General features: G+C 35.0%; 1 protein-coding gene across 1 annotated transcript in view; it reads left to right on the forward strand.

Annotated features, from left to right (window-relative positions):
- The window catches only part of CLGN (calmegin), a 50,602-nt gene that overhangs the window by 4,757 nt on the left and 17,890 nt on the right, over nt 1-27,955 (forward strand). Inside the window, exons 2-7 of the mRNA XM_025921355.2 lie at nt 13,629-13,781; nt 16,325-16,398; nt 17,063-17,121; nt 21,335-21,476; nt 25,239-25,320; nt 26,723-26,915. Coding sequence (XP_025777140.1) covers nt 13,638-13,781; nt 16,325-16,398; nt 17,063-17,121; nt 21,335-21,476; nt 25,239-25,320; nt 26,723-26,915 — 694 coding nt within the window. The 5' untranslated portion in view covers nt 13,629-13,637. The remainder of the gene's footprint in view (nt 1-13,628; nt 13,782-16,324; nt 16,399-17,062; nt 17,122-21,334; nt 21,477-25,238; nt 25,321-26,722; nt 26,916-27,955) is intronic.

Here is a 27,955-nt window from a genome sequence, read left to right on the forward strand (position 1 = left end):
AACTTTGAGACTTGCCCCTTCTATTTAGTGGCAGTCTGTATTCTTAGGTAAGTTACCTATCTCCCTGAGCCTTGCTTTGCTTACGTATGATGGGATGCTAATGCCTTCACCACAGAGTGCTGCAAAGACTAGAATGACGTTTGTAAAATAGTATGTACTCGAGACAGCACTTCTTACTCTTCTTGCTCCACTCTTCCCCTTTCAGTTCCTTCATCATGTGCTGCTGCTTCCTTTGTCCTTGGCCTAGGGAAATCACCCCTCTCTATCCTTTACATCACACCTTAAATGTAACTTTCTCAAGGAGGCTTTCTCTGACCTTTCCCCTACTATGCAAATTCAGTTTCCCAGTTACCAACTCTTAGAACTTATTTACTTTTCTTTTTTTTAAAGATTTTATTTTTAAGTAATCTCTATACCCAGAGTGGGGCTCGAACTCACAACCCTGAGATCAAGAGTCTCATGCTCCACTGTCTGAGTCAGCCAGGCACCCCAGAACTTATTTACTTTTCTGTATTATAGTTTACATGTAATACCTGGGTTATTCATTTGATGTCTTCTTTCCATCCTAGACTAGAAGCTCTTTCAGATCAAGGCCTTTCTATGTATGCTTTGCTAATTACTGTAAATTCAGCGTCTAACATAGTTCCTGGCACATAATTGGCAATCATAAATAGTTGTTAAATGAATTTGTGAATGATGAATTTTATTATCTATTGGCTAACCTTCCCTGAATTTCTGGACACATCGGCCATCACGATTAATAAATCCCTGATGCAGCTTATTCTGAAGCATGTTCGTTTCTTCTGTGAGAAAATAACTGCATTTCAAGTGGAGTCTTGCAGCTTCTTTGGAAGAAGGCTGCCTTCTAAGATGCCGCCATTACCTGCCTCTCTACCTCATTTGTGATCTTTCAAAGTGAATTTTCCATGTGTTACATAGAAAACTCTAAGAATGCCCTCTAATTTTGGTGAGAATTTGTCCAGTTTTATTTTTGTGATACGGTAACACAAAACCTCTTAATTTGATCTTTTTGTTCACTATCTTTCCTAGTAAATTATGAATTGGGTGGTTAAAATGTTGTCTGTAGCAAGATTCTGAAATAACTCATAAGAAGAGAGGTTTCTTAATAGATATAGAATAGAACTTAAAAATATGATTAATTTCCCCATATTAAATTAGATCATAAAATTGCAAACTTTCTGGACCATTATCTCTTTTCTCTATAGAAATACGTTTGCTGTGTTAAGTTTTACCAATGTTCTAACAAACTTTAGGAGGCCAATGTTAGAAGTATTGACATAACTATTTTTCTCTCAAGACAATAAAGACATTTATTATGTAGGGATTCAGTCCATAAATTTTTCTAGCAGTTAATTCTAAAAGAGGATTTTTCTCTTTAAGGATCTCGTAGACTTTTGTAGACAATGAAAACTCCCTCATTTTATTTTTGCTTTCCTCTAATTGTGTAAAAATCTTTTTGCTAAATTTATTGCTGCGTACTGCCTCAACAAGAAACTCATCCTAGTTTGTTGCTTACTAACGTCTAGTCCCTCTGCCACCTGGCTTTTTTTCCCCCTCTTACATATGCATTCATTCATTGATTCTATACACATGTATCTGTTCCTATCACATGCCAGCACTCTTGGGTACTGGGAATACAGAAATGAGAAGGAGTACCAGTCCTCAGCAACTTTTGTCTGTTTTTTTGTTTTGCATGATACCTCAAGCTATTCTTTGGAACTATGTAGAAGTAGTATAAATCCTAAATACATAGGTAAGTATATTTTTATAATATTTATATAAACATTATTTTGAAAATGAGCCTAGTATAACCAAAGTAATATTTTTATATCCAGGATTTCATCTTCGTTCATTTCATTAATCTCAGACCTCGGTAGTTTCTCACCTTCTAGGATCAGATCCAGACTTCTTGAAGTGTTTTGTAGTACTGCAGTGTCCGAACTCCCAGAAAGTTGTATTTTCAACTATTATTTCTGCTCTTATGGTTCTTTTTCTACTGTTGTGCTGTATTGCTTGAGGTATTTTCATTATTTCTAGGTTTTTCTGATTTAGAAAAAAAAAATGCCTGGTGTTAGTTAAAAGTATGTATTAGTCAAGGTAGTGCTCCAATAGAAAATAAAACTATCTCAGAGACCTAACACAATTTCTGGTTGTGGGCATTCTGGAGGAGTGTGCCAACTTGACTGAACCACAAGGTGCCCAGGTACGTTTAAACGTTATTCTGGGTGTGTATGTGAGGGTGTTTTTGGATGAGGTTAAAATTTGAGTGACAGGCTGAGGAAAGCAGATTGCTCTTCCCAGTGTGGGTACTTCATCCAGTCAGATGAAGGCCTGAATTGAACAGAAAGGCTGACCCTCTGGTGAGGAAGAGGGAATTCCTCCTGCCTGACTGTTTGAGCTGGGACTTCAGTCTTTTTCTGTCTTTGGACTCGAACTGAAACATTGGTTGTGTTTGCGTCCCGAGCCTGCTGGCTTTCAGGCTTGAACTTTTACCGTTGACTTTTGGCTCTCAGGCCTTCAGACTCAGACTACAACTATGTCATTGGCTTTTCTGGGTCTCACCTACCACCAAGGAAAATGTAGTCCAGTCATGTCCCTTGGGCATGGTGATCAGCCAACAATGTCTCTCACGCTTTAAAACAATCATTGGGTATCCTGTGATTGTTTTTTGTTTTCGTGCTGTAGCAGCAGCTACCTTTGATGTGGGAGTGAGCATTACTTCAATACCAGTAAACGAGCTGCACTTTATAATTTGTGACTATGGGCTCACAGTGGAGATTCAATAGGGCTTTTAGGTAATGTTGCTGAAATGCTTCGAGGTAGATCAGGCTGCTTGGTCTTGGTTTCAGAGATGAGCTAGAATGGCATCTCATACTTGGCCAAAGTCACATGTGCTGTAATTTGTTATTGAATCAGTGCAGAAGCAGTGCAGAGAACATACATGAGATGACGGATACATGACAATAGATGGATTTCTCTAGGGCCTCCCTTCTACCTTATGAAGGCACAAATACTATTTAGTGATTTCAGCAATCTGTGTGGAGTAAGGAATACACAGGAAGCTTAGAACCCTGGGCCTACAATTTTTTATATGTTTATAACCGGGGGCAGAGGGGATAGTATCAGCATTAAATGTTTTACCTTATACCATATAAACAAGTGCTGGCTACACTAAAATCGTATAACCATTTAAATCAATAAGGAAATAGAGGACTTGAACAACACTATACACCAACTGGACCTAATAGACATATACAGAACACTCTATCTAACAACAGTAAGAAAAATTAATACCAATCAATTGAAATAAATATTAATATCAGTCTTCCTCAAACTGTTCCAAAAAATCAAAGAGGAGAGAATACTTTCAGAGTCATTTTATGAGGACAGTATTACTCAGACACCAAAGCTAGGCAAAGACACTACAAGAAAAGTACAGACCAATATTCCTGATGAATATTGATACAAATACATTATTTTTCTTTTTTTTACACTTATTTATTTATTTTAAAAGAGACAGAGATAGTACAAGTTGGGACAAGGGCAGAGACAGAGGAGGAGAGAAAATCCTAAGCAGGCTCCACACTGCCAGTGCAGAGCTCAATATGGGGCTTGAACTCATGAAACCGTGAGATTATGACCTGAGCTAAAACCAAGGGTCAGACACTTAACCAAGTGAGCCACCCAGGCTCCCCAAAATAATTATTTTTTATTAAGTATACATGGAATATTTTGTAGGATAGACCATATGTTAGGCCAAAAAACATATCTTAATAATTTTTTTAAAAATTGAAATCATACATGGTATTTTTTCCAAATTGTAATGTAATGAAATGAGAAATCAATAGCAGAAGGAAACCAGGAAAATCCACAAATATGTGGAAATTAAACAACATACTCTTAAACATACCAAAAGGCCAAAGAGGAAATCATAAGGAAATTAGAAAATATCTTGAGATAAGTGAAAACAGAAATGCAACATAGAAAATATCTTGAGATAAGTGAAAACAGAAATGCAATATACCAAAACTTATGAGATACAGTGAAAGTTTTGCAAAAAGGGAAATTTATAGCTGTTGATGTTTACATTAAAAAATAAAGATCTAAAATTCACAACCTAACTTTACACCTTAAAGAACTAGAAAAACCAATACTAGAAAAAGGAAAGAAATAATAAAGATTAGGTGAGAGAGAGATAAATGGAATAGAGAGTAGATAAGCAATAGAGAAAAATCACTGAAACTAAGAGTTGGTTTTTTGAAAAGATCAACAAAATTAACCAAGCTTTGGCTATACTGAGTAAGAAAAAAAAGACTCAACTAAAAATCAGAAGTGAAAGAGGGGACATTACACCGATTGTGTAGATATAAAAAGGACTGTAAGAGAATACTATGAACAATTATATGCCAACATCTGGTTAATCTAGATGAAAAGGATAAATTCCTAGAACATAGAATCTATTAAGACTAAATCATGATGAAATAGAAAATCTGAACAGATCTATAACTAGAAAGGAGATTGAATCAGTAATCAAAAACCTTCCAACAAATAAAAGCCTAGGAGCAAATAAAGTCTATTTATCTACCAAACATTGAAAGAAAAATTATTACCAATCCTCCTCTAATTCTTTTGACAAATTGAAGAGGAAGGAACACTTCCAAACTCATTCCATGAGGGTAGTGTTACCCTGATACCAAAGCCAGACAAAGAAACTACAAGAAAACTACAGACCAATATCCCTAATGAATGTTGATGCCACAATCCTTAACAAAATACTAGCAAACAGAATTCAGAAGTATATTAAAAAGATTATGCATGGGGCGCCTGGGTGGCGCAGTCGGTTAAGCGTCCGACTTCAGCCAGGTCACGATCTCGCGGTCCGTGAGTTCGAGCCCCGCGTCAGGCTCTGGGCTGATGGCTCAGAGCCTGGAGCCTGTTTCCGATTCTGTGTCTCCCTCTCTCTCTGCCCCTCCCCCATTCATGCTCCGTCTCTCTCTGTCCCAAAAATAAATAAACGTTGAAAAAAAAAAAAAGATTATGCACCATGAACAAGTGGGATTTATTCCTAGCATGCAAGGATGTTTCAACATATGAAAATTAATCAATGTACTATAACACATTATCAAAATGGATGGGGGGGACATGCTTATCTTAGTTGATGCAGAAACAGCAATTGACAAGATTCACCACCTTTATATGATGGACACTCAAACTATGTATAGAAAGAAACTACCTTTAATAGTAACAACATAATAAAGGCCGTATGTAAAAAGCCAACAGCTAACACCATACTCAATGGTGAATGACTGAAAGCTTTTCCTCTAAGAACTAGAACAAAACAAGTATGTCTGTTTTTGACACTTCTATTTAACATATTATTGGGAGTCCTGGCAGGAGCAATTAGGCAAGAAAAAGAAATAAAATTAAAAAAGAAGAAATAAAATTTATTCATAGATAACATGATGTTATATGTAGAAAAAAACTTAAAGACTGTACCAAAAAAAATGTAAGAACTAATAAAGGAATGATGGTTGCCAGGGGTTTGAGGGAGGATGAATGAGAACATTGTTGCTTAATGGTATAGAGTTATGAGCTGTACAAGATGAAGAGAGTTCTGGAGATTGGTTATACAATGGTGTAAATGCACTACTGAATTGAACAGTTAAAATTGGTTTAAATGGTAGCTTTTATGTTGCATATTCTACCACAATTAAAAACATGTCTTTACACAAATTAGTTACTTGTGTTTTGTGGTAGTACCCCATTGTCAGGCCTCTCAAAGTTCCAATACAGACCTGGCCATATTTTACCACTTCCTTTAAGAAATATGTGACAAACTTCATAGTTTTGTTTGAAGCTTGATGATATATTGGTACCATAGTGTGATATCTTTCAAGTAATACTGTGACCATGATTTTTTTTTTTTGACAGAACGTGCAAGTGAGCGAGGGGCAGAGAGAGAGAATCCAAAAGGGGGGGCGGGGGAGAGAGAGAGAGAGAAAACTGGGGCTCATCTGGAGCTCATGTTTTACCCAAAGTGGGGCTCATATTCACCCAAGACAGGGCTGGAGCTCTGTGAAAAGATGTGAGACTCTTACTTGCAAACTGTGAGATCATGACCTGAGTCGAAGTCAGATGCTTAATGACTGAGCCATCCAGGCGCCCCTGACCTTCATGATTTAATTCTCAGTTGTCAGCTGGTGCATTATTGAATAATAATAGAGCACTCAAGAATTAAACAGAAACTATTAGGTCTATATTTCTGATTTTTTTAAAAAAGGAATGAACAGCAGCAACAACCTTGAACTACATCATTTTTAAATGGAGACTATTATCTATAGAACTGCATTGGCTACAGAATGGTTTGTGACCAATAGCAATTTATTTTTAAGTATTTCACTTCTGTAGTAAGGTCATGTATTCATTTCTGGGTAAATATCTTAATAACTTAATACTAATAACCTAAATTTGAGAAATTTTCAAGAATTTTGAAAACATATGCTGTTACTATTTTTGTAATTTCTTTCTGTTGCTTTATCAAAAAGCATATAATAATGCAGTGGGATAAGATTAAATTTAGAGGTAGCATGGTATATTAATGTACAGTTCTAGATTCTGATCTTGTTTCACATTTTCAACCCATGTGACTTTGACCAAGTTTTAAAATCTGTTTTCAATTTGTAGATGGGAAGTAATAATGCCTATCCTATTCACGTCCTGGGCTGCAGAGATTAATTTGGCTCCTCCCTTTATGCAAATGCATGATCATAGTCCTAGAACTTTAGAGAAGAGGCAGATTTTAAGATAAAAGATTTTCGAAACTTTTTTTCATGAAGCTTTGCCAACTGTTTATTTCTGAAGGAAAGTTAGGAAGAACTATAATATAGAAATAGAATGGGGATTGCCCTGGTTGATGTGAGAATAGGATTCCAGAGAGAGCACTGCCTGCTTGGTTTCACCTTAACTTTTCCCAATAGCCCAATACACCAGAGCTCAAACAAAGCACTTAGAATATTTTTTTTTGACAAACTATTAGGAAACTGAAGTGTGTTTTAATTTTAAAGGAGGAGATATGGGCCACCAGTGATACTAATGTTCATTATTACTATTATTTTATGCATTTCTGTTTTACTCAAATAGTAACTCAAGCAAAAGACTTTACTACATTATGTAAATATGCAAGGCTTGTAAAACTTTAGAACAATGAAGCTTTTAGAATTATTATAATTTTTTAAAATGTTTATTTATTTTGAGAGAGAGGGAGAGAGAGCACATGTGAGCATGCATGCATGCATCAGGGAGGGGCAGAGGGCAGAGAGAGAGAGAGAGAGAGAGAGAGAGAGAGAGAGAGAATCCTAAGCAGGCTCTTTGCTGTCAGCACAGATCCCAATGTGGGGCTTGATCTCATGAACCATGAGATCATGACCTGAGCCAAAATCAAGAGTTGGCAACTTAACCAACTAAGCCACCCAGGCACACCTGAAGTTTTAGAATTTTAACAATTAATAAGCAATTTGCAGTGCACTCATTTCTCTGTCAATAAGTACAAAAATTTTTAAATAAACCTACCTATGGTTATTGAGTCCAACTGATCTCTTTAAATTTACTTTCTCAGTTACACCTCTTTTTTATGATTCAGAGAGTTCTCAAACTCTTCCAACAAATAACAGCATGCATCATTTTTTGTGTTGTCTTTGTCCATAAAGATGGTAATATTGACACACTTTTTAATATAGAATATTCCTATTGTAAATTGGTATCATTGAAAAAAAACACACATTTTTCAAAGTAAGCTTTAGTGTTATATTCAGTGTCCCTTAGAAGAAATCAAGGCCAACTGGCCCACATATTCACATAAAGTTTTGATCTCATTAGAGAAAGTTCTAATCACAAGTCAGTGAAACCAGAAGCTGGTTCTTTGAAATGATCAACAAAATTGATAAGCCTCTAGCAAGACTCAGTAAAAAAATAAAGAAGATAAACAAAATTACTAATGAAAGAGGAGAAATAACAACTGACACCACAGAAATACAAACAGTTGTAACAATATTATAAAAACCCATATGCCAACAAATTGGACAACTTAGAAGAAATGGATAAATTCCTAGAAACAAATATGTAGCCTACCAAGACTAAAACGGGAAGAAATAGAAAATTTGAACAGACTAATTACCAGCAGTGAAATTGAATCAGTAATCAAAAAACTCCCAACAAACAAAATATAGTACCAGATGGCCTCACAGGCAAATTCTACCAAACATTGAAAAGTCTTTTTTTTTTTAAGTTTATTTATTTTGAGAGAGAGAAAGAGAGTGTGTGAGCAGGGGAGGGGCAAAGAGGGAGAGGAGTTAGAGAACCCCAAGCAGGCTCTGCACTAGCAGTGGCAGCATGGATCCTGGAGCCCGACATGGGGTTCAGTGCAAGCTGGACATGGGGCTGGATGCAGGGCTTGAACCCACAAGCTGTGAGATCTTGACCTGAGCCAAAACCAAGAGTTGGACTCTTAACTGACTGAGCCACCCAGGTGCCCCAAATTCTACCAAACATTTAAAGAAGAGTAATAGCCCTTCTCAAACTATTTCAAAAAATATAACAGGAAGGAAAACTTCCAAATTCATTCTATGAGGCCAGTACCACCCTGCTACCAAAACCAGATAAAGACACCACAAGAAAAGACAGAACTACAGGCCAACATCTTTCATAAATATAGATGCAAAAATCCCCAACAAAATATTAGCAAACTGAATTCAAGAATATATTTTTTTTTTTTTAATTTTTTTTTTCAACGTTTATTTATTTTTGGGACAGAGAGAGACAGAGCATGAACGGGGGAGGGGCACAGAGAGAGAGAGACACAGAATCGGAAACAGGCTCCAGGCTCTGAGCCATCAGCCCAGAGCCTGACGCGGGGCTCGAACTCACGGACCGCGAGATCGTGACCTGGCTGAAGTCGGACGCTTAACCGACTGCGCCACCCAGGCGCCCCAAGAATATATTTAAAAAAATAATACACCGGGGCCCTGGGTGGCGCAGTCGGTTAAGCGTCCGACTTCAGCCAGGTCACGATCTCGCGGTCCGTGAGTTCGAGCCCCGCGTCAGGCTCTGGGCTGATGGCTCAGAGCCTGGAGCCTGTTTCCGATTCTGTGTCTCTCTCTCTCTGTGCCCCTCCCCCGTTCATGCTCTGTCTCTCTCTGTCCCAAAAATAAATAAACGTTGAAAAAAAAAATTAAAAAAAAAAAAATAATACACCATGATCAAGTGGGATTTATTCTTAGGATGCAAGGGTGGTTCAATACTTGCACAACAATCAACATGATAACGTCACATCAATAAGAGAAAGGATGAAAACCATATCATTTCAACAGATGCAGAAAAATAATTTGACAGAGTACAACATCAATTCATGATAAAAAAAAAAAAACCTCTGCAAAGTAGTTCTAGAGGGAACATATCTCAAAATAATAGAGATTTTATATTAAAAACTCATAGCCAACACAGTGCTCAATGATGAAAAACAGAGCTTTCCCCCTAAGGTCAGGAGCAAGACAAGGATGTTCACTCTCACCACTTTTATTCAACATAATACTGAAAGTTCTAGCCACAGCAATTAGACAACATAAAAAAATAAAGGGCATCCAAAATGGTAAGGAAGAAGCAAAACTTTCAGTATTTGCAGGTGACATGATAACTATATATAGAAAACCTGAAAGACTCCACCAAAATCTACTAGAACTGATAAATGAATTCATTAAATTTGTGGGATACAAAAATATAGAAATATGTTGCATTCCTATATGCTAATAATGAAGCAGCAGAAAGTGAAATTAAGAAGACCATCCCATTTACAATTACACCAAAAACAATAAAATATCTAGGAATAAACATAACCAAAGAAGTGAAAGACCTATACTCTGAAAACTAGAAAACATTGATGAAAGAAATTCAGTATGACTCAAAGAAATGGAAAGACATTCCATGCTCATGGGTTAGAAGAACAAATATTGTTAAAAAGGCCCTATACTACCCAAAACAATCTACAGATTTAATGCAATCCCTATAAAAATGCCAAGAGCGATTTTCACAGAACTAGAAAAACAATCTTAAAATTTGTACGGAACCAGAAAGGACCTCAAATAGCCAAAACAACCTTGACAAACAAAACTGGAAGTATCACAATTCCAGACTTCAAGTCATATTACAAAGTGGTAGTAATTAAAACAGTTTGGTGCTGGCATAAAAATAGACACATTGATCAATGGAATAGAACAGAAAACCCAGAAATAAATCCACAGTTATATGGTCAAGTAATCTTTAATAAAGAAGGAATGAATATATAATAGGAAAAGTCTTTTCAACAAATGGTGTTGGGAAAACTGTACAGCCACATGCAAAAGAATGAAACTGGACCATTTTCTTTCACCATACACAATAACAAACTCAAAATGGATTAAAGACCTGAAACCATAAAAATTTTTGAAGGGAGTATAGGCAGTAATCTCTCTGACATCAGCTATAGCAACATTTTTTCTAGACATGTCTCTTGAGGCAAGGGAAATAAAAGCAAAAACTATTGGGACTACATCACAATTAGAAGTTTCTGCACAGTGAAGGAAACTAAAACTAAAAGGCAACCTATGGAATGGGAGAAGATCTTTGCAAATGACATGTGATAAAGGGTTAGGATCCAAAATATACAAAGAACTGATACAACTCAACACTCAAAAAACAATCTACTTAAAAATGGACACAAAACATGAACAGACATTTCCTCAAAAAAAGACATACAGATGGCCAACAGACACATGAGAAGATACTCTGTATCACTCATCAACAGGGAAATGCAAATCAAATTACAATGAGATATCATCTCATACCTGTCAGAATGGCTAAAATCAAAAATACAAGAAACAAGCATTGGCAAGGATGTGGAGAAAAAGGAACCCTTTTGCACTGTTTGTGGGAATAAAAATTGGTGCAGTCATTGTGGAAAACAGTATGGAGTTTCCTCAAAAAATTAAAAGTAGAACTACCCTATGATCCAGTAATCACACTACTGGGTATTTACCCCCAAAACACAAAAACACTACTTCATGGGATGTAGCCAAACCATGGAAACAGCCCAAGTGTCCATTGATGGATGAGTGATAAAGAAGTTGTGGTACATATATATACAATGGAATATTACTCAGCCATAAAAAGGAATGAAATCTTGCCATTTGCAACAACACTGATAGAACAAGAGAGTATTATGCTGAATGAAATAAGGCAATCAGAGAAAGACAAATACCATGTGATCTCACTTGTGTGGAATTTAAGAAACAAAACAAAAGAATGTAGGGAAAAAAGAGAGACAAACCAAGAAACAGGCTTTTAACTATACAGAACAGATTGTTACCAGAGGGAAGGTGGGTGGGTGGATGGGAGATATAGGGGATGGGGATTTAAAAAAAAAAAAAAAGAAATGTTCTAATTAGTTGGGCTAACTATATGGGAAAAAAAACTTTTTATAATGTTTATTTTCTAAGAACAACTTTATTAATACAGTATTTGCACTTTCAAGTTCACTTGTTTAATGTGTAAAAGTCAATGGGTTTTAATATACTTAACAGAGTTATGTAACCATTACCATATCCAATTTTAGAACATTTTCATTACCTCCCCAAAAACCTTACCTCCCTTAACCCTTTCTTCCAATTCCTTTCCCTAGGCACTCAATCTATTTTCTGTTTCTATAAATTTACCTATTTCTTTTCAATGGGATCATACAATATGTGGTCTTTTATTACGGGCTTCTTTCACTCAGCATGTTTTTTTGAGATTCATCTATCTTGAACATATCAGTATACCATTCAGTTTTATTGCTAAGTAATATTTTATTGTATAGATAGCCCATATTTTGTCTAACCATTAGTAGATGGATATTTGTGTTGTTTGTACCTTTTGGCTAATTATGAAAATGTTTCTTTAAGCATCCATATTTAAGTTTTTGTGTAGATATATGTTTTCATTTCTCTCTGGCAGATACCTAGTAGTGGAATTGCTAGGTTATAGGGTAATTCTATTTTTAACATTTTAAAGGACTGACATACTATCTTCCAAAACTTACATCATTATACATTCCTACCAGCAATGTATAAAGGTACCAATTTCTTTATATCCTCTCAGGAGTTGTTACTTTCTCTTTTTGATTATAGCCATTCTGGTGGATGTAAATTGCTAATCTCATACCAGTGTTTCTAAAGCGGACCAATGTAGGTCTATAGAAACGTTCTGAAAGATCTAAGAGTGATAAGAATTTACTTTTAAAAAAAGTTTTCATGGGGCCCCTGGGTGGCCCAGTCAGTTAAGCGTCTGACTTCGGCTCAGGTCATGGTCTCACGGTTCATGAGTTCAAGCCCTGCGTCGGGCTCTGTGATGACAACTTGGAGCCTGGAGCCTTCTTCCTATTCTGTGTCTCCCTCTCTCTCTGCTCCTCCCCTGCTCACATGCTGTCTCTCTCTCAAAAATAAGTAAAGATTAAAAAAATTAAAAAAAAAAAAAGCTTTCATAATGATGGTAACTGGGGGAAAAAAGTAATAGAACTGTACTATGGATCATCTGGATCTCTGACCACCTTATAACCAAGGACTGCCACATGAGTTCAGTATCCACATTTACTTTGTGTTTAAAAGGACATTGGCACCAAAAAATAAAACTTGAATTTTAACATGTTAATGAGAATAGAGCAAGACATACAAATCATGTATTTCTGCCAAAAGGCAGCCAAATTATATTTGATTTCTACTCAAGTAATGCTATAATAATGAACAGACATTTTGCAGTACTTAGAGAAAAGGTTAGATTATTGAGTCATCAAAGTATTATGATAAATGTAAAAGAAGTTTATCCAATACAGTCAACCTGATTGCAGTAAGCCCATATTTATTTGTCTTTAGCTGTGATTTGATTCAGTAAAAGACTTACGTGAAATTATGATAAAAAAATTTTTCTTTAGGTTTTTGGTGTTTATATGTAAACATACTTTGGTTTTATAATTATGAAACTTCAGTTGTATGTTTATGTATACTTAAGCAAGATTGTAATAAATTTGAGAACCATGATTTTTTTTAATGTTTACTTGTTTATTTTGAGAGAGAGAGAGAGGGAGACAGAGTGTGAGGGAGCAGGGGAGGGGCAGAGAGAGAATTCCAAGCAGGCTCCATGCTGTCAGCACAGAGCCCAATGGATCTCACGAACCTTGAGATCATGATGGGAGCCAAAATCAAGAATCAGATGCTTAATCTGCTGAGCCAACCATGTGCCAACCCCAACCTTTTCTTTCTTTTAAAGGAGTCCACATAATATTTGAGTTTGGCAATCACTGTTGCTTATCTCTTTAGGTTTTGTGCTCTTGGTTCTTTGTTTTTAGAGGCAGGTGTGTAGCTGTAGAATCTGTGTCCTGTAGGAGTTGAAGTTTGTATTTTATTTATTCAAAGTATAATTTAAATACCGCCATTAATGAAGCTATCCTAGAACAAAAGAGGTATTAAAGAGAAACTATTTCTTTGTAAGTGTACTTCCATATTTTTCACAACTTTTCTTTTCACTGATAACTCTTAATTTCACAGGTAATCAGTATGTATTTCCAAAGATTTTGGCTATATTTGGGTCTTCTGTTCATCTCAATTAATGCAGAATTTATGGATGATGGTGGTGAGATGGAAGATTTTGATGAAAATTCAGAAGAAATTGATGTTAATGAAGGTGAACTCTCCTCAGAGGTAAGGTTACTGCAAAATGAGTTGTAAATTATTCCTTCACAGAATATAGAGGAGAGTGACCTCTAAGATTCATTTCAGTTTTAATAGTAGTCATTTTCTAAATAAATAGAAAAACACTGCTTTTTTTCTAACTATTTCTTGCCATGTTTTAGAATGCTCGTGTATTACAGAAATTTGTGCATTGCACCTAGCACAGTTTTATTACTAAGTAAATATGCAGAAGATTTTTATTATCAAAATAGGAATTTGTCACTGACTAAAGAGTGCTAAGCACTTCTATCTAAGAGAAAGGTTTTCAGTCTTATTTTGGACACTGCTGGCCCTCTTCAGATAAAAGATAAGGTAGTGTAATTTGCAGTTCTAGAGATAAAATAAGTCATTTTTCTTATTTCTCTGAGGAAAGGAGATGCTAAATAGGAGGATGAATTAGAAAGGGAGGTGGTAATGAGGTAGACATTTAATAAGGCTCACCTGCGTTTCTGGCTCATCATTGTTAAGATATGTTTTGAGGTGGTGACTAACAAGTCTGAAAAACCTTGCGGAGATTTTTGTACATCTTGTCAATCCAGAAGAACTTTTACACTGAGGAATATTCATAGATAATATTGGGACGATCAGGAAATTTTTCAGAAATATTTTTGATGGTAAGAATGCATCAATTGTATTGTGTCAGCAACTGCTTAAATATATTATTTTTATAGACTTCATTTATTTTAGAGTTGTTTATTTGCAAATGAAAGTGTTGTTTAGCTGTTTAAGGTAATTATTCTTTCTCTTTTAAATTTTAAACTCCATGAGTACATTTCTTTTAAAACCTAGTTCTGCGATCTACAGAAAGTTAAGTAATCAAAGTGCTGATGATTAATTGAGATACAGCTACTACAACAGTCTTTGGAAGTTAAAACTTGAAATGAATTGAGAGATACCTGCCATTTTAACTGTATTAGGTGATAGTTGAAAAAAGTGGTTGGAAAGGGAAAGAACAATTTCTGATGCTTCTAATTTTATAGTATTATAAGCATGTAGTAAAAGTAATCTAGACACAGTAAAATGTAAATAAAGGGCAATATAAACTTCTGGTGATTTAAAGAGTGATCTAATAGAAAGAAGCCTCGTGGTACCATTGTCCATTTTGCCAGTCCATAAAAATATAGAGAACAGTAAAGTTGTAATTCAGTAAACTTCATGAAAAATTGGCAATTTCAGGGGCACCTGGGTGGCTCAGTCCATTGGGCGTCCAACTTCAGCTCAGGTCATGATCTCACGTCTGTGAGTTCAAGCCCTGTGTCGGGCGCTGTGCTGACATCTTGGAGCCTGGAGCCTGCTTCGGATTCTGTGTCTCCCTCTCTCTCTGCCCCTACCCCGCTCGCGCTCTTTCTCTCTCTCAAAAATAAATAAACATTAAAAAAAATAAAGAAAGAAAAATTGGCAATTTTGATAGCAGAATTTTGACCCTGTCGGTAATTATGTGGAATTGTGTTTGATTATTACTATCCACCCCCCTTAAATAGACAGGAAAAGTACTCTCAGGTTAGGGTAGAGACAGTGAATAGAGAAAGTACTTCTGAATTCTTTTACCTAAAGGCTGAAAAAAGAAATCTCGTAATCATATACATAAAATTACAGAGCTTGATTCAGAAACGACCCAGATTGATCTATTACTTTAGGCAAAATTTTATTTGTTCATCAATTCAAATTACGTTTTGATAATTTGTCAATAAATTATTTCTAATCTTTTAAATTGTTTTGCTGATATGTTCTATACAGCATAATGGTTAAGTGTATAAGCTTTGGAGCCAAACAGCCTTAGTTCATATCATGTCCCAAAACTATCTAACTGTGCCACAGTGGGCAAGTTACTTGGCCTCTCTCACGCAGTTTCATCATATGTAAAATGGGTGCAATAATAGTATTTTGCTCACAGAGGTATTATGAGGATTAAAAGAGCCACCATATAACCACCACCAGTATCACTGTCATCATCATACCAGCTAACACTACAGAACACTTGAAACCATTCTTTGCAGATAATTGCTTTACAGTGCTTTCTGTATTGAATCTTTCTCTTCTCTGGGTTCCTAATCTCTCAAAATGGTATCTTCATCCTCTATCATGTAACAGTGAAACTTAAGAGTTGATATTAAACTTGTCTACATGCTTACTAAGTTTTTCATCTTACATGCGTTAGACCATGCTCTGTCCTCTGTCTTTGATGATTTATATTCCCAAATGTTGTCACCTGTTAGAAGCCTTTCAAGGCCATGCCAGCTGTGTCATGAGGCTTTCTCTAGAACTTTTTCCCATCCTTCCTGTGTTGGAAGGACTCAGTGTATTTTTTATTTGCATTTACAGTATTTTTCTCATCATTGTATCTTTTATATTCTCTTGTACCTTATCACACTAGGATACAAAGTTTTGAGGTCATGTCACCTTTTATCTGTTTTACCTATATGTGCATTGCATATTAGGTTCTTAACTAGTGAGATTATTTAAAGTATTTGTGAAGATGAATAACTTTAGATTTTAAAAAATCTATTTTCTAGATTAAATATAAAACACCTCAACCTATAGGAGAAGTATATTTTACAGAAACTTTTGATAGTGGAAGGTTGGCTGGGTGAGTATTCATTCAAGAGAATGTTTTCTTTGATTTAATTAGCTTTTTAAAGTTATTGGCCTATGAATATTGCCTCTACTACAGAACTATAAAAAATTTTTAAGTATTCTATTTGGCACTGTAAACCAGTACCATTTTTGTTATTGATAGAAATGTTTAACTTGGAGAGTTATTCATTTATACAAAGAAAATATGCAAATTAATTACAAATATAAAGGAAAAAAATTATACCATTTCTTCATTCCTAAGGACTGATATTAATGATCTAACTTCAGATGACAAATTCAAATTACTGTCCCATCCTAAATATTGCTAAAAAAGTAAATGCCACTATTTATTGATTTTTATATGCCAGACACTGTCCCAAGTAGGTAGGTCAGTACTATATTTATCTCCATAGCTTTATCGCCTTACAGGTGAGGAAACTGAGGCTTAGTTTATCTGATGTGTGATCATACAGCTAGTAAATTGTGGATTCCAAATGTGTTTGGACTCTAGCCTTGTGAGATTATGTATGGGCATCCTTATTTAGCCTCTAAGCATTTAGTTTTTAATGAGAAGTGACTATTGGGTAATCTTTTGTTGTGTTTCTAGTATATGTTGTGTCTATAAATTGCTGGCTTTACTTTTAATGATACGTATTTGCTTTCATCTTTATTTATAGGTGGGTCTTATCAAAAGCTAAGAAAGATAATGCAGATGAGGAGATTTCCATATATGATGGTAAAATATTTATTTAAATATTCAATATAACCAGTATGATCCAGAGTTCACTACCTTTTAAAATTATATTTCTATTATATATATAATATATATATATAATATATGAGGTCTGGGGCTCCGTCATGCTTCCACAATAGAATGTTCAGCCTTATATCTCCTTTCTGATATTTCTGGAGGTCTCTGGGTGACCCATACTTAAGCCACCATCTGGTTTCCTGACTCGAAAGAGTTGAATTTTTACTTCAGTGCAGTTAGTCACTGCATTTCCTGCAGCAGTATTTCCCAGGCTACTGCTGTTCTGTGGTGGTTCAACTCCAGCATGGGCGCACCTAGATCAGGTTGTAAGTCAGGGCAAGATCCTCTTAGCAAGTGTGAAACAGGGTAATTAATGAGAGCTACTAGTTACGTGGCTACTCCTGGAGCCCATATCTCCAGGCCTTAATGTCTACTTTCATTGGTTCTCTGATAGGATTATCTTCAAGCTTAGCCATAGAAAAAAAAATGTCCTATATGCAGGGGTCATCTTTTCTTCCCTAATAGGACGACAAAAGAACTTCTTTTTCCTTTTAGTCTAAAATCAGCCTCTTCCTTGGTTGTATGCTAAAGCAAGATCAGCCTCTTCTCATAGTGACTGGTAGTGGGAGTTCTCTTTCTCTCAGAGGACCTCATACCCATAAGGGTATGCCCTCACACTCAGACTCCAACAGGCAGATACATGAGAACAGTAACAAAACAGATAATAGCTTGTGTTGGATGTCAGCTGTCTAATTCCTTTTCATAGTTTGTTTTAATGTGAGATGAAAATCATGCCTGCATGTCTTTCTTTGCAGTGTTCTCCATCCTCAGAACTCCTCTGGGTTTTTTTGTGTTTATATTCTCCAAAAAGAACTCTGCCATATGCACAGATCAAGCAATATTGCATTCAGTCCAAATCCATTTAGAGAAAAGAATAATTTCACCCAAAGAAGCAAGAAGTCTGCAGATGTGTAACATGACCTAAAATATGCCCACAGAGATACACATTATCAAACAGAATGTTCGGCTTAAAACACCTAGGTTTAGGGGCACCTGGCTGGCTCAGTCAGTAGAGCATGCAACTCTTGATCTCAGAGCTATATGTTTGAGCCCCATGTTGAGTGTAGAGATTACTTAAAAAAAAAAAAAAATCTTAAAAAAAAAACTATGTTTAGACTACTTTACAGTTTTTTCAAGAACTTTGGGTAGATAATTGTTTCACATTTGTATTTTAGTTTCCTAAAATTAAGATATACTCTATCTTACAAGTGAGTTTAAATCTCTGTTTCTTGATGGACAAAAGTGTCTTTTAACATTTAAATGAGTCTTTTCTTTAGCTTAAAATTAAAATCAAACAAGGAAGCAAAAAAACAAACAAACAAAAAAACCAAGCTTCTTAGCACTGAAGTTTGGTCTGTAGTCTCTTAAACATAAATATCCATGAAAATAATTTTCTCACATATTAGATTTAGTATAGTTTTTGAATGATTTTTACCAGTGTCTTGAAAGCAACTTTGAAAAATATGGAATCAAAGTTCTAGATGCTAAAAATGGTGTTTTGGATATTGATAGTAGCAGTGTTGTTTATAAATTGGTTAGTGGAGGGGCACCTGGGTGGCTCAGTCAGTTAAGCATCTGACTTCAGCTCAGGTCATGATCTCACAGTCCATGGACTCAAGCCCTGCATTGGACTCTGTGCTGACACTCGGAGCCTGGGACCTGTTTCAGATTCTGTGTCTCCCTTTCTCTCTCTGCCCCTTCCCTGCTCATGCTCTGTCTCTCTCTCTCAAAAATAAATAAACATTAAAAAAAAAAGTGGTAGTTGAGATTGATATTATGTTCTTTTGCAAGAGAATTTATTATTCACAATAGTTAATGACAGCTTCTGTCAAGTGCCACTTGAATAAAGCTCATTCTGAGCTTTTCAGGAGTAAGCAGATCTGTGAAACATGTGCTGGGATATAGAGTTTGCATTTGGAGTAGACCTATTTACATTTTTAGATGAAGTTATTAATAAAAGTACAAATGTTTAATAAATACCAGTTCTTTAAGTGACCAACTTTCAGGATATAAAAGCTGTGAATTCCTTTTTAAAGAAAAATGTTTGTTTATTTATTTTGAGAGAGACAGAGAAGGTGCATGCCCCTACATGAACTGGGAGGGACAAAGAGAATCCCAAGCAGGAACCAAACTACGGTATCATGACCTGAGCCAAAATCAAGAATCTGACACTTAACCAACTGAGCCACCCAGACGCCCCTTAAACTGTGTGAATTCTTTTTAAAATTTTATTTATATCAGAATATATATTCACTGGTATTGTCTAGAATTTGGCTAAGTGATAAATTAATACAAAGTTATTATTTATTTGGAATTGGAAAAACCTCTTGTCATTGGGCAATAATTACCCTGTCACAAGTTTTCTAAAATTAAAGCACTAGATGGTACCTTTTTCATAGCTGATAAATATATGTGCATAATTGCAAAAAAAAGAAGACAAGATAGTTTAAAAAATTCTTTGCTATAAATATCCTGAAAATCCAAAAGATGAAGTTGTTATTCCTTAAAAAAAAGACCTTTGATTTTGGTCAAACCACAGGTTAGTAGTGATAATACAATTTATCATCAATGTGAAAGAATAAATATCAAATGAATTCATCTTTTTTAGAAAGGTATAGTATAACCAAATGAGGGAGAGAAAAGGAAAAGAAACCTATGAACTTTTAAAAGTGGATTTTATAAAACTCAATAAATTCTGCACAGTGATAGACAGACCAAAAATTATTTCTCTCTGATTCATGATTGTTCAGGTTCCTGCACTATTGTTTTGTTTTGTTTTTTGTTTTAGAAAGGAAAACGAGTGATATAAAGAGCATTTATGATTCATAAGTGCCTGTTAATAAATATTCCAAGTTGGTATAATGCTGAAAAATAGCTAGTTTTTGCTAAATTGAGTTTCATTGGGAATTGACAGTACCTATAATTTTCAAAGCTAGAACATTTTATACAAATTAATAGAAGTTGGTTATTTTCTATTCTAAAGAGAAAAAAGGAGAAAAATCCAACATGCAACTTTTGGGCTACCGGCAACCCATGGAACTTTACGTTTGTAGCCCCAAATGTAATTCCAGGAGCTGTCTGATCTTAAACATGGAAAATCCCAGCCCAGAGAGGAGCGAATGCAACTTTGCCATTATTATAGCTTAGTGCTTATCCAGTGCTTGCTACTTTCTTGGCCAAAAGTTCTGAGAGCTAATTGGCCTAGCCTGAGAACAGTGACCTTAATTTGTGTTTATTGGGCGTACAGTTTTCAAGATAAAATTTAAATCCCCACAGTACCTTTTGCAAAGTAAAGAAAGCAGCTGATGAGTATCATATATTGCAAAACAGACTGACGCAAACTGCTTATTTTGTGTTAAGGATACTCTATCTCCTATGTAATTTTAAAATATATCATTTTAGGGGTGCCTGGGTGGCTCAAATCGGTTAAATGTCTGTCCAGCTCTTGGTTTTGGCTCAGATCATGATCTCATAGTTCATGGGTTCTAGCCCTGTGTCAGGCTCTATGCTGACAGTGCTGAGCCTGCTTAGGATTCTTTCTCTCTCTCTGTCGCTGCTCCTGCCCCTCTCGTGCTGTCTCTGTCTCTCTCAAAATAAATAAATAAACTTAAAAAAATAAAAATAAAATTTATCATTTTAAAAATACAGCATTGATGGGGTGCCTAGGTGGCTCCGTCAGTTAAGCGTCTGACTTCGGCTCAGGTCATGATCTCACAATCTGTGATTCTAGCCCTCTGACAGCTCAGAGCCTGGAGCCTGCTTCAGATCCTGTGTCTCCCTCTCTCTCTCTGCCCATCCCCTGTTCACGCTCTGTCTCTGTCTCAAGAATAAATAAACATTAAAAAAAAATACAGCATTGCTAGATCATGCTACAAACCACATTTTGTAATTTCATTGATTAAAAAGTCAGAGAAATACAATCTAATTTTAGCTAAGAAAATGAAACTATTCTCTACTAAGATAAAAAAAAGAGTGGGCATGCATACAATTGCAGATATTATTTCCTGTTTTTCAAATTTTGTTCTATTTTTCGCAAATCAGCCTTCATAAAAAAATCTTACTAGTCACCACTGCTGATAAATAATTCATAAGTCATTGTTTTTGGTTTTCGTTTAACTTGCTTTGCTTTATATTTTAGGAAGATGGGAAATAGAAGAATTGAAAGAAAACCGAATACCTGGTGACAGAGGGCTGGTGTTGAAATCTCGAGCAAAGCATCATGCAATATCTGCAACATTAGCAAAACCCTTCATTTTTGCTGATAAACCTTTGATTGTTCAGTAAGTTTTATTATGTTTTACAGTACTTTCTCTGAAATGTATGTTAGTTTTGTATAATCTGGCTTCTGAATATAGCTATGAAGGGTATAAAATGGGTATAAAAGTCCAGATTTCCTTTTCAGTTTCACTTACTTAAATACAGAAGGCATAAATACGCATAGGCACTCTGAGGTTTTGAGTAAAAGGAAGGTTAATTTAAAAGTTTTATAATATGTACTGTAATATAAAAAATTCTGCCACCGTAGACTGTATAATACATACTAAAATCACCATTTTTATTTTAGCTCTTTTCTTAAAATTACTGTTAAGATATTAATCTCAGTATATTCAGAATAGAACCATAAATATTGCTGCTAAACCAGTGATAAGATTCAAAGGAAACAAATTTATTTTAAAAAAGATACACATATATGGATCAGTGTCTTCTAAGCATCGACCCCTTTTAAGCATTTTTTAATGGTTATTTTTATTTTTGAGAGAGAACAGAGCTATGAGTGGGGGAAGGACAGACAGAGAGGGGGACACAGAATCCAAAGCAGGCTCCAGGCTCTGAGCTGTCAACACAGAGCCTGATGCGGGGCTCGAACTCACAAACTGAGATCGTGACCTGAGCTGAAGTCAGACACTCAACCGACTGAACCACCCAGGCGCCCCAGCATAGACCCCTTTTAAAGGGCACATGTTTTCACAATCCTTCACTCCCCCATAGTGTGACATAAACTAATTTTATTATGATGTTGCTTACATGTACACTGTCATGTATAAATTCCTCAAGTTTCACCTATATAAAACTGATACAAAACAAAATCCACTTATACGAATACAATTACAAAGTCAAAAAATTCAAATTAAAAGCAAAGAAAGGGAAATGTATAAATGTTATTTTCTACCTTATGTTAGAAGATTTGGCTACCCAAAGTTAATTACAACACAAAGAAGTATCATTAACTATGAAGTTTATCACTCTAGAACCCCTTCAGTATTTTTGTTAACATGTTTAACATGTTCTCCACATAGTATAAAATGCCATTCTGTGTTTTAGAAAATTTTTAAAACATGGCATTTGGTGTCATTGGCTTAATTTTTCACTTGTGTTGTCTTGACTTAGCTGCATTGTCATGTCAATAAATTTAAATTTTTGAATAATGTCAAAGAGCATATGATTATTATTTTAGCAAATTAAAAATATTTTGACAGTTACTTATTGGAACTAATACTTGAGCTTGATATTATTTATCATTATTCAGGGTTTGGTTTTTCTTTTTTCTTAAAGTTTGAAAGTAATCCTATTCTGTTGGAACTTAGGTGAATATAATATCACTTTCTATTTTGACCCTTTGTGGCTTAAATGAAAAGATCAAGGGAAATAATATAGAATGTAATATTTTCAGAGTAAAATGAATCAAATATAGTATTTTCAGAAAGTATAAATCACCACTAGGCAAGTAAGCAAAAGTAGAAGCAAAGATTAGGTAATAAGTCTAGAAGAAATATTAAAGTAATTGTGAAATTATATCCTCAAAAAGGAAGAAGGGGGCCAAGAATTGAATAGCAGTCTTTGATATGCTTACAAACAATTTGGAGAAGGAGAGTGAATGTCTTCTCTTAATACTGATGAAATGGGACAAATAAAGAAATTTTATATTAACTACTATAAATACTGTGGATTTATAACATAACTTTGCTCAAAACCTGCTTTTCCCAAATTGTGTACAATTTGTGTAATATGCGTTATGTGGTCATATAAGTTTTAGAAACTAACAATATCCTAACTTTCGACATAAGGAAGCATATTTGCTTGCCCGTTAAAGGTTTTGAGAACTTCTACATGTAAAAACCTTTTTCTAACTTTAATACTTTGTTTTCCAGACATACTTGACTACAGAATTCTTTCCCCCTAATGATAATTACTGTTTCATAAGACGGTATGGGAAATGATACTCTAAAAGAGAATCAGGTTGCCATATACTCTAATATATCCTCATTTTTCCTGTGATTAAAGAATAACAGCTGTCAAGCTATATGATACACATTTCACTCATCTCTAATCCATTGTGAATTATTTATAATCTGCACAAGTTAATGATTTGAAAACTCTGAAAGTTTGCAGTGTAAGAAATAGATGTAACAATTGGGTCTAGACATAATACAACAACAAAACTATATTATATTTATAGAGACACTTTACAGAATTGTTTTTTTTTTTCAGTTCTTACCTTCTCACAGAACCCTTTGTCCTTAGATCACCTGTAATAAAAGTATCTTTTTATTTTACCTAAAATAGTTAATATTTACCTTTCATTCACACCATGGACCATTTCTTTTACTTTATAATCTTTAAAAACATGTTCCATGAGAAAAAAAATCTCTTTTTCAGCTACTGCTTAAAATAAATATAAGGGCAAGGTTTGAGGAAAACAGATTGTCCTTTATTTAAAAAATGAAAAAGAACAAAACAGACCCTTCCTTCTGGTCATAACAGAAGCTAACATTTTGGACATCTGGCCTTTGCTGTACATGATATTATTTAATCATCACTGTCCTTTGAGGTCTGTGAGCTTGAATAACTTGCCTTTCCTAGGTGTCACTAGAGTAAGTGGCAGAATCGGGAATAAATCTCAGGTCTTTCTGGCTCCAAATTACATGCTTGTAACCACTGTTGTAGACTTCTTGAGAAACAAAGCAGAGTGGAAATTAGCGGGGAAAGATCACCATAATCTGGCAACTCAGAGTCACTTAAAGTTTTACTATATTTCCTTTGTTCTTTTTGGTGCAAAATATATACACTAATTGGGTTCAAACTGTCAAAGTTTCGTATGCTTTTTTTTTTTTTTTAACTTTTGTGTCACTAAAGTTTTTTTAGAAACATATGAAACTACAGTCCTTTCTTAAAATTATCACTGGTTTCTGTTACTTCTCTAGTTCTCATTTCTTTTTCTTTTAATTCATCAAGCCATATCACAACCATTTTGGTTTTTACTGTTTTTCACTGTGAGGGCCATTTCATTGATCATTTCACATGTAATTCATTACTTTACCAAAAATCTCTCCTAAATACTGCTCGATATGCCTACGTCTTTGCCTAAGAAAGATTATTTTCTTTAAAAAAACAAAATAACAAAAAACTCTTGCTGGAAATGACACGGTGTTGCAAATCCATGAAAAGGCTCTCATGTCGGTTCATTCTTCCAGTTGTTTTTCTGCATTTCCTGGCCATTGAGGTGTGAAGTACTCCAGGTTATTGACTGAGATTATGAAATCTCTTTGCTGGATGTATTTAATTAAATGGATGAGCTATTTAACATGTAGGTGTAGTTGAACTACAATACAAATTAGTGAACTGGGTATCTAAGATCTATCAGCAATTTCTTAGAAATCTATTGCTGTAGCCATTGTCCTCATAGTTTTTGTTTTTTAGTTTATAAAGAAATATGTATAGTGTACACCTTATCTGAATTTGAAGTTTCCTGTTCTAGTTTTAAAGTATCTTATTCTTAATTCAGCAGTTTTGATGGAAAAAATTATGGCAACAAGTTGGCTGACTTTTCTATAGTTGATTATAATCATTCTATTAATATTTTAAGAATGTGCATAGAAAAAGCATGTCTGCTTATTCCCTACACATTGTGGATATGCTTTATATGAGCTTCTGGTAATGTAAAACATTTATGTTTAAATGAATTGAGAATAATACATTCGGTTTGAAGAGCGATTAGTAATTTTTTATTTATCAGCAGTATGATTCTTTTTCCCTTCATTTAGATATGAAGTAAATTTTCAAGATGGTATTGATTGTGGAGGTGCATACATTAAACTCCTAGCAGACACTGATGGTTTGAATCTGGTATGATATTTTAATGTTTAAGAAAACCGTGTTAAAGTTTATAATATTTTTAAGAAGCAATTGATAAAGCTGAAATTTTTATTTTAACTGAAATTGAAAAGAACCTTAAAAATCTTTGTCCAAATGAGTCTGTATAGCTTTCAGAGTGCGCCTTCCAGTTTCATATGCAGCTATGTTACTTGATGGCATCAGTTTTGTAATCTTTAGCAAAATAATAGTTTGCTGTGTCTATAAGTAAAAAAATAACATGGTGCTTATAAATGTCATGGGAAGATCAGCTTAGAGTTATTTTCTTTACAAATTAAGAATCATAAGTTTGTTCAGAGAAGTAAAATAACGGAGCAAAGCAGTAAAACGAAATGGTCAAACAACCAAATATAAAAGGTGGGCCAGTTCAGGAGTTGGCAGTCCCCAAAAATAACAGGTTAAAAATATTTTCATAATGAAGCAAGTGTATTAGAACTGTTTTGAAGGTTGGAGGCATTTCTTGTAACATTCTCCTATAGGGGGCTGTATCAGGGCTTCTGCGTATAATGGACATAAGATAAATGAGGCATCAATGAGATATTTGTCAGAATGCATGGCTATGCCGAGGCCGTGAAACATATTAGAGTTAGGTAAAGGGGAGGCCGTTTGTAGTATATGTTGAAGGTTTTGGGTATTGAAAGGTGACTGCCACTCAAAGCTATAATGACATAATGAAATTAAGTGCCAGGTATTTTTCTAAGCACTTTACCTGATTAACTCAGTAAGTCCTCAGAGAAACCTTTAAGGTAGGTACTATTATTATCTCCATACCTGAGAGGTGATGAAACAGGACTATAGCAAAACTAAGAAATTTGTTCAGGGCCATATACAGCTGGTTAAGTGGCAGTGGTAGCATTTGCATCCCATTATCTGACAACGGATCCCATGCTTTGAACCAATAGGCCATGCCAGATAAATTACCGGTAGTAAGATAGGGAGCATGTCTCTGTGTCTGTTTTTATGTCTGAGTCTCTCTTCACCATGTGCTCAGGAAGGTCATTTTCTGGTATCTTCTTGAAAAATAGTAATGGGTAATCATTAAGGTCATTAGTGTGCTTTTCTCTATGCTTAAATTTTCTGAACAAAATATTAATAGTTCAGATTTAATTTAATAAAGTAATTCAAGTTTATTATGATGTTGCTAGGGTGGTTTCAGCATCTCCTACATCTTCAAGAAGTAGCATGTGCATTTTTAAAAAATCTATTTTTGAAGTAAAACTTTTTTCCACATCCTTTATTGTCACTTGTGTCAAATGATTCTTTGGTGAATTAGCATTCAGTAGATCTTCATAACCTCTACCTGGTTGGATAGAATAGAAAAATTCATTAAATACTCTAATTCTGGACTAATCCCTACACTCATCTCTCTTTGAAGGAAAATTTTTATGATAAAACATCCTATACCATTATGTTTGGACCAGATAAATGTGGAGAAGATTATAAACTTCATTTTATCTTCAGACATAAACATCCCAAAACTGGAGTTTTTGAAGAGAAACATGCCAAACCTCCAGATGTAGACCTTAAAAAGTTCTTTACAGACAGGAAGACTCATCTTTATACCCTTGGTATATCCTTTTAATTCATTCATTAATTCAAAAATATTTGCTGACTACCTTTATTTCATGGCAAGGGATTTGGGAGAAATAAACATTGATCCTACCCTTGAGGCGCTTATCTTTTTAGGATAATTATAATGCATATAGTGCAGGTAGAAAGTAAAATGCCATATGAGAGGTGCAGATGAGGTACAGTTAAGAGTTCAAAATCAATATTACTTCCAGTTTGGAGACACAGAGAAAACGTTTTGTTTTTTTATCTTTAATTTTTTTTTAATGTTTATTTATTTGAGAAAGAGAGAGAGAGAGAGAGTGCGAGCATGAGTGGGGGAAGGGCAGAGAGAGAAGGAGACACAGAATCTGAAGTAGGCTCCAGGCTCTGAGCTGTCAGCACAGAGCCTGACATGGGGCTTGAACTCACAGGCTGCGAGATCATGACCTGAGCCGAAGTTGGATGCTCAACCAACTGAGCCACCCAGGCGCCCCCAGAGAAAACTTAGAGATTATATATTAACTAGTCTTGAAATGTAGATGGAACCTGGAAGATAGGAGAAGAAAAGGAAATTTGAGGTAATATGACATTAGTGGTACTATAAGAATAGAAAAGATTAAAAAGGAAAAAGTCCTTGATGCCAAGCTAAGAAACTTGGACTTTACAAGTAGTTGAATTATTGTTACTTCCTACCTCATGGTAGTTGTGGCACATATTTAAACTTGGAAAGGGAAAGTATTGAGCAACCATTATATTAACGTACTTAGCTTTACTTTGTAAATAGGAGTTTGCATAGACATTAAGTGGGAGGAACGTTGTAAGGAATTGATTCTCCTCTTCCCAAATACATACAGTTATGGAGCTTTGATGTGTCGATGATTATTTAAGATCACAGCGTGTCAGAATCTGAAGGACAGCTCTATCCAAGACTAAGATATTTCAGTTCTGTTTCCAAAGACTTCAGTTGCAGAAACATTGAAGTTGTCTGCCAAGGCAATGACCAATTTTATTTTTAATGTCCGCATTTATATCAAAGAGCTTTTGCTAAAGTTGGGAA

This window comes from Puma concolor, chromosome B1 (genome assembly GCF_028749965.1).
Source record: "Puma concolor isolate L17-30 chromosome B1, mPumCon1.1.hap2, whole genome shotgun sequence".
Taxonomy (NCBI): domain Eukaryota; kingdom Metazoa; phylum Chordata; class Mammalia; order Carnivora; family Felidae; genus Puma; species Puma concolor.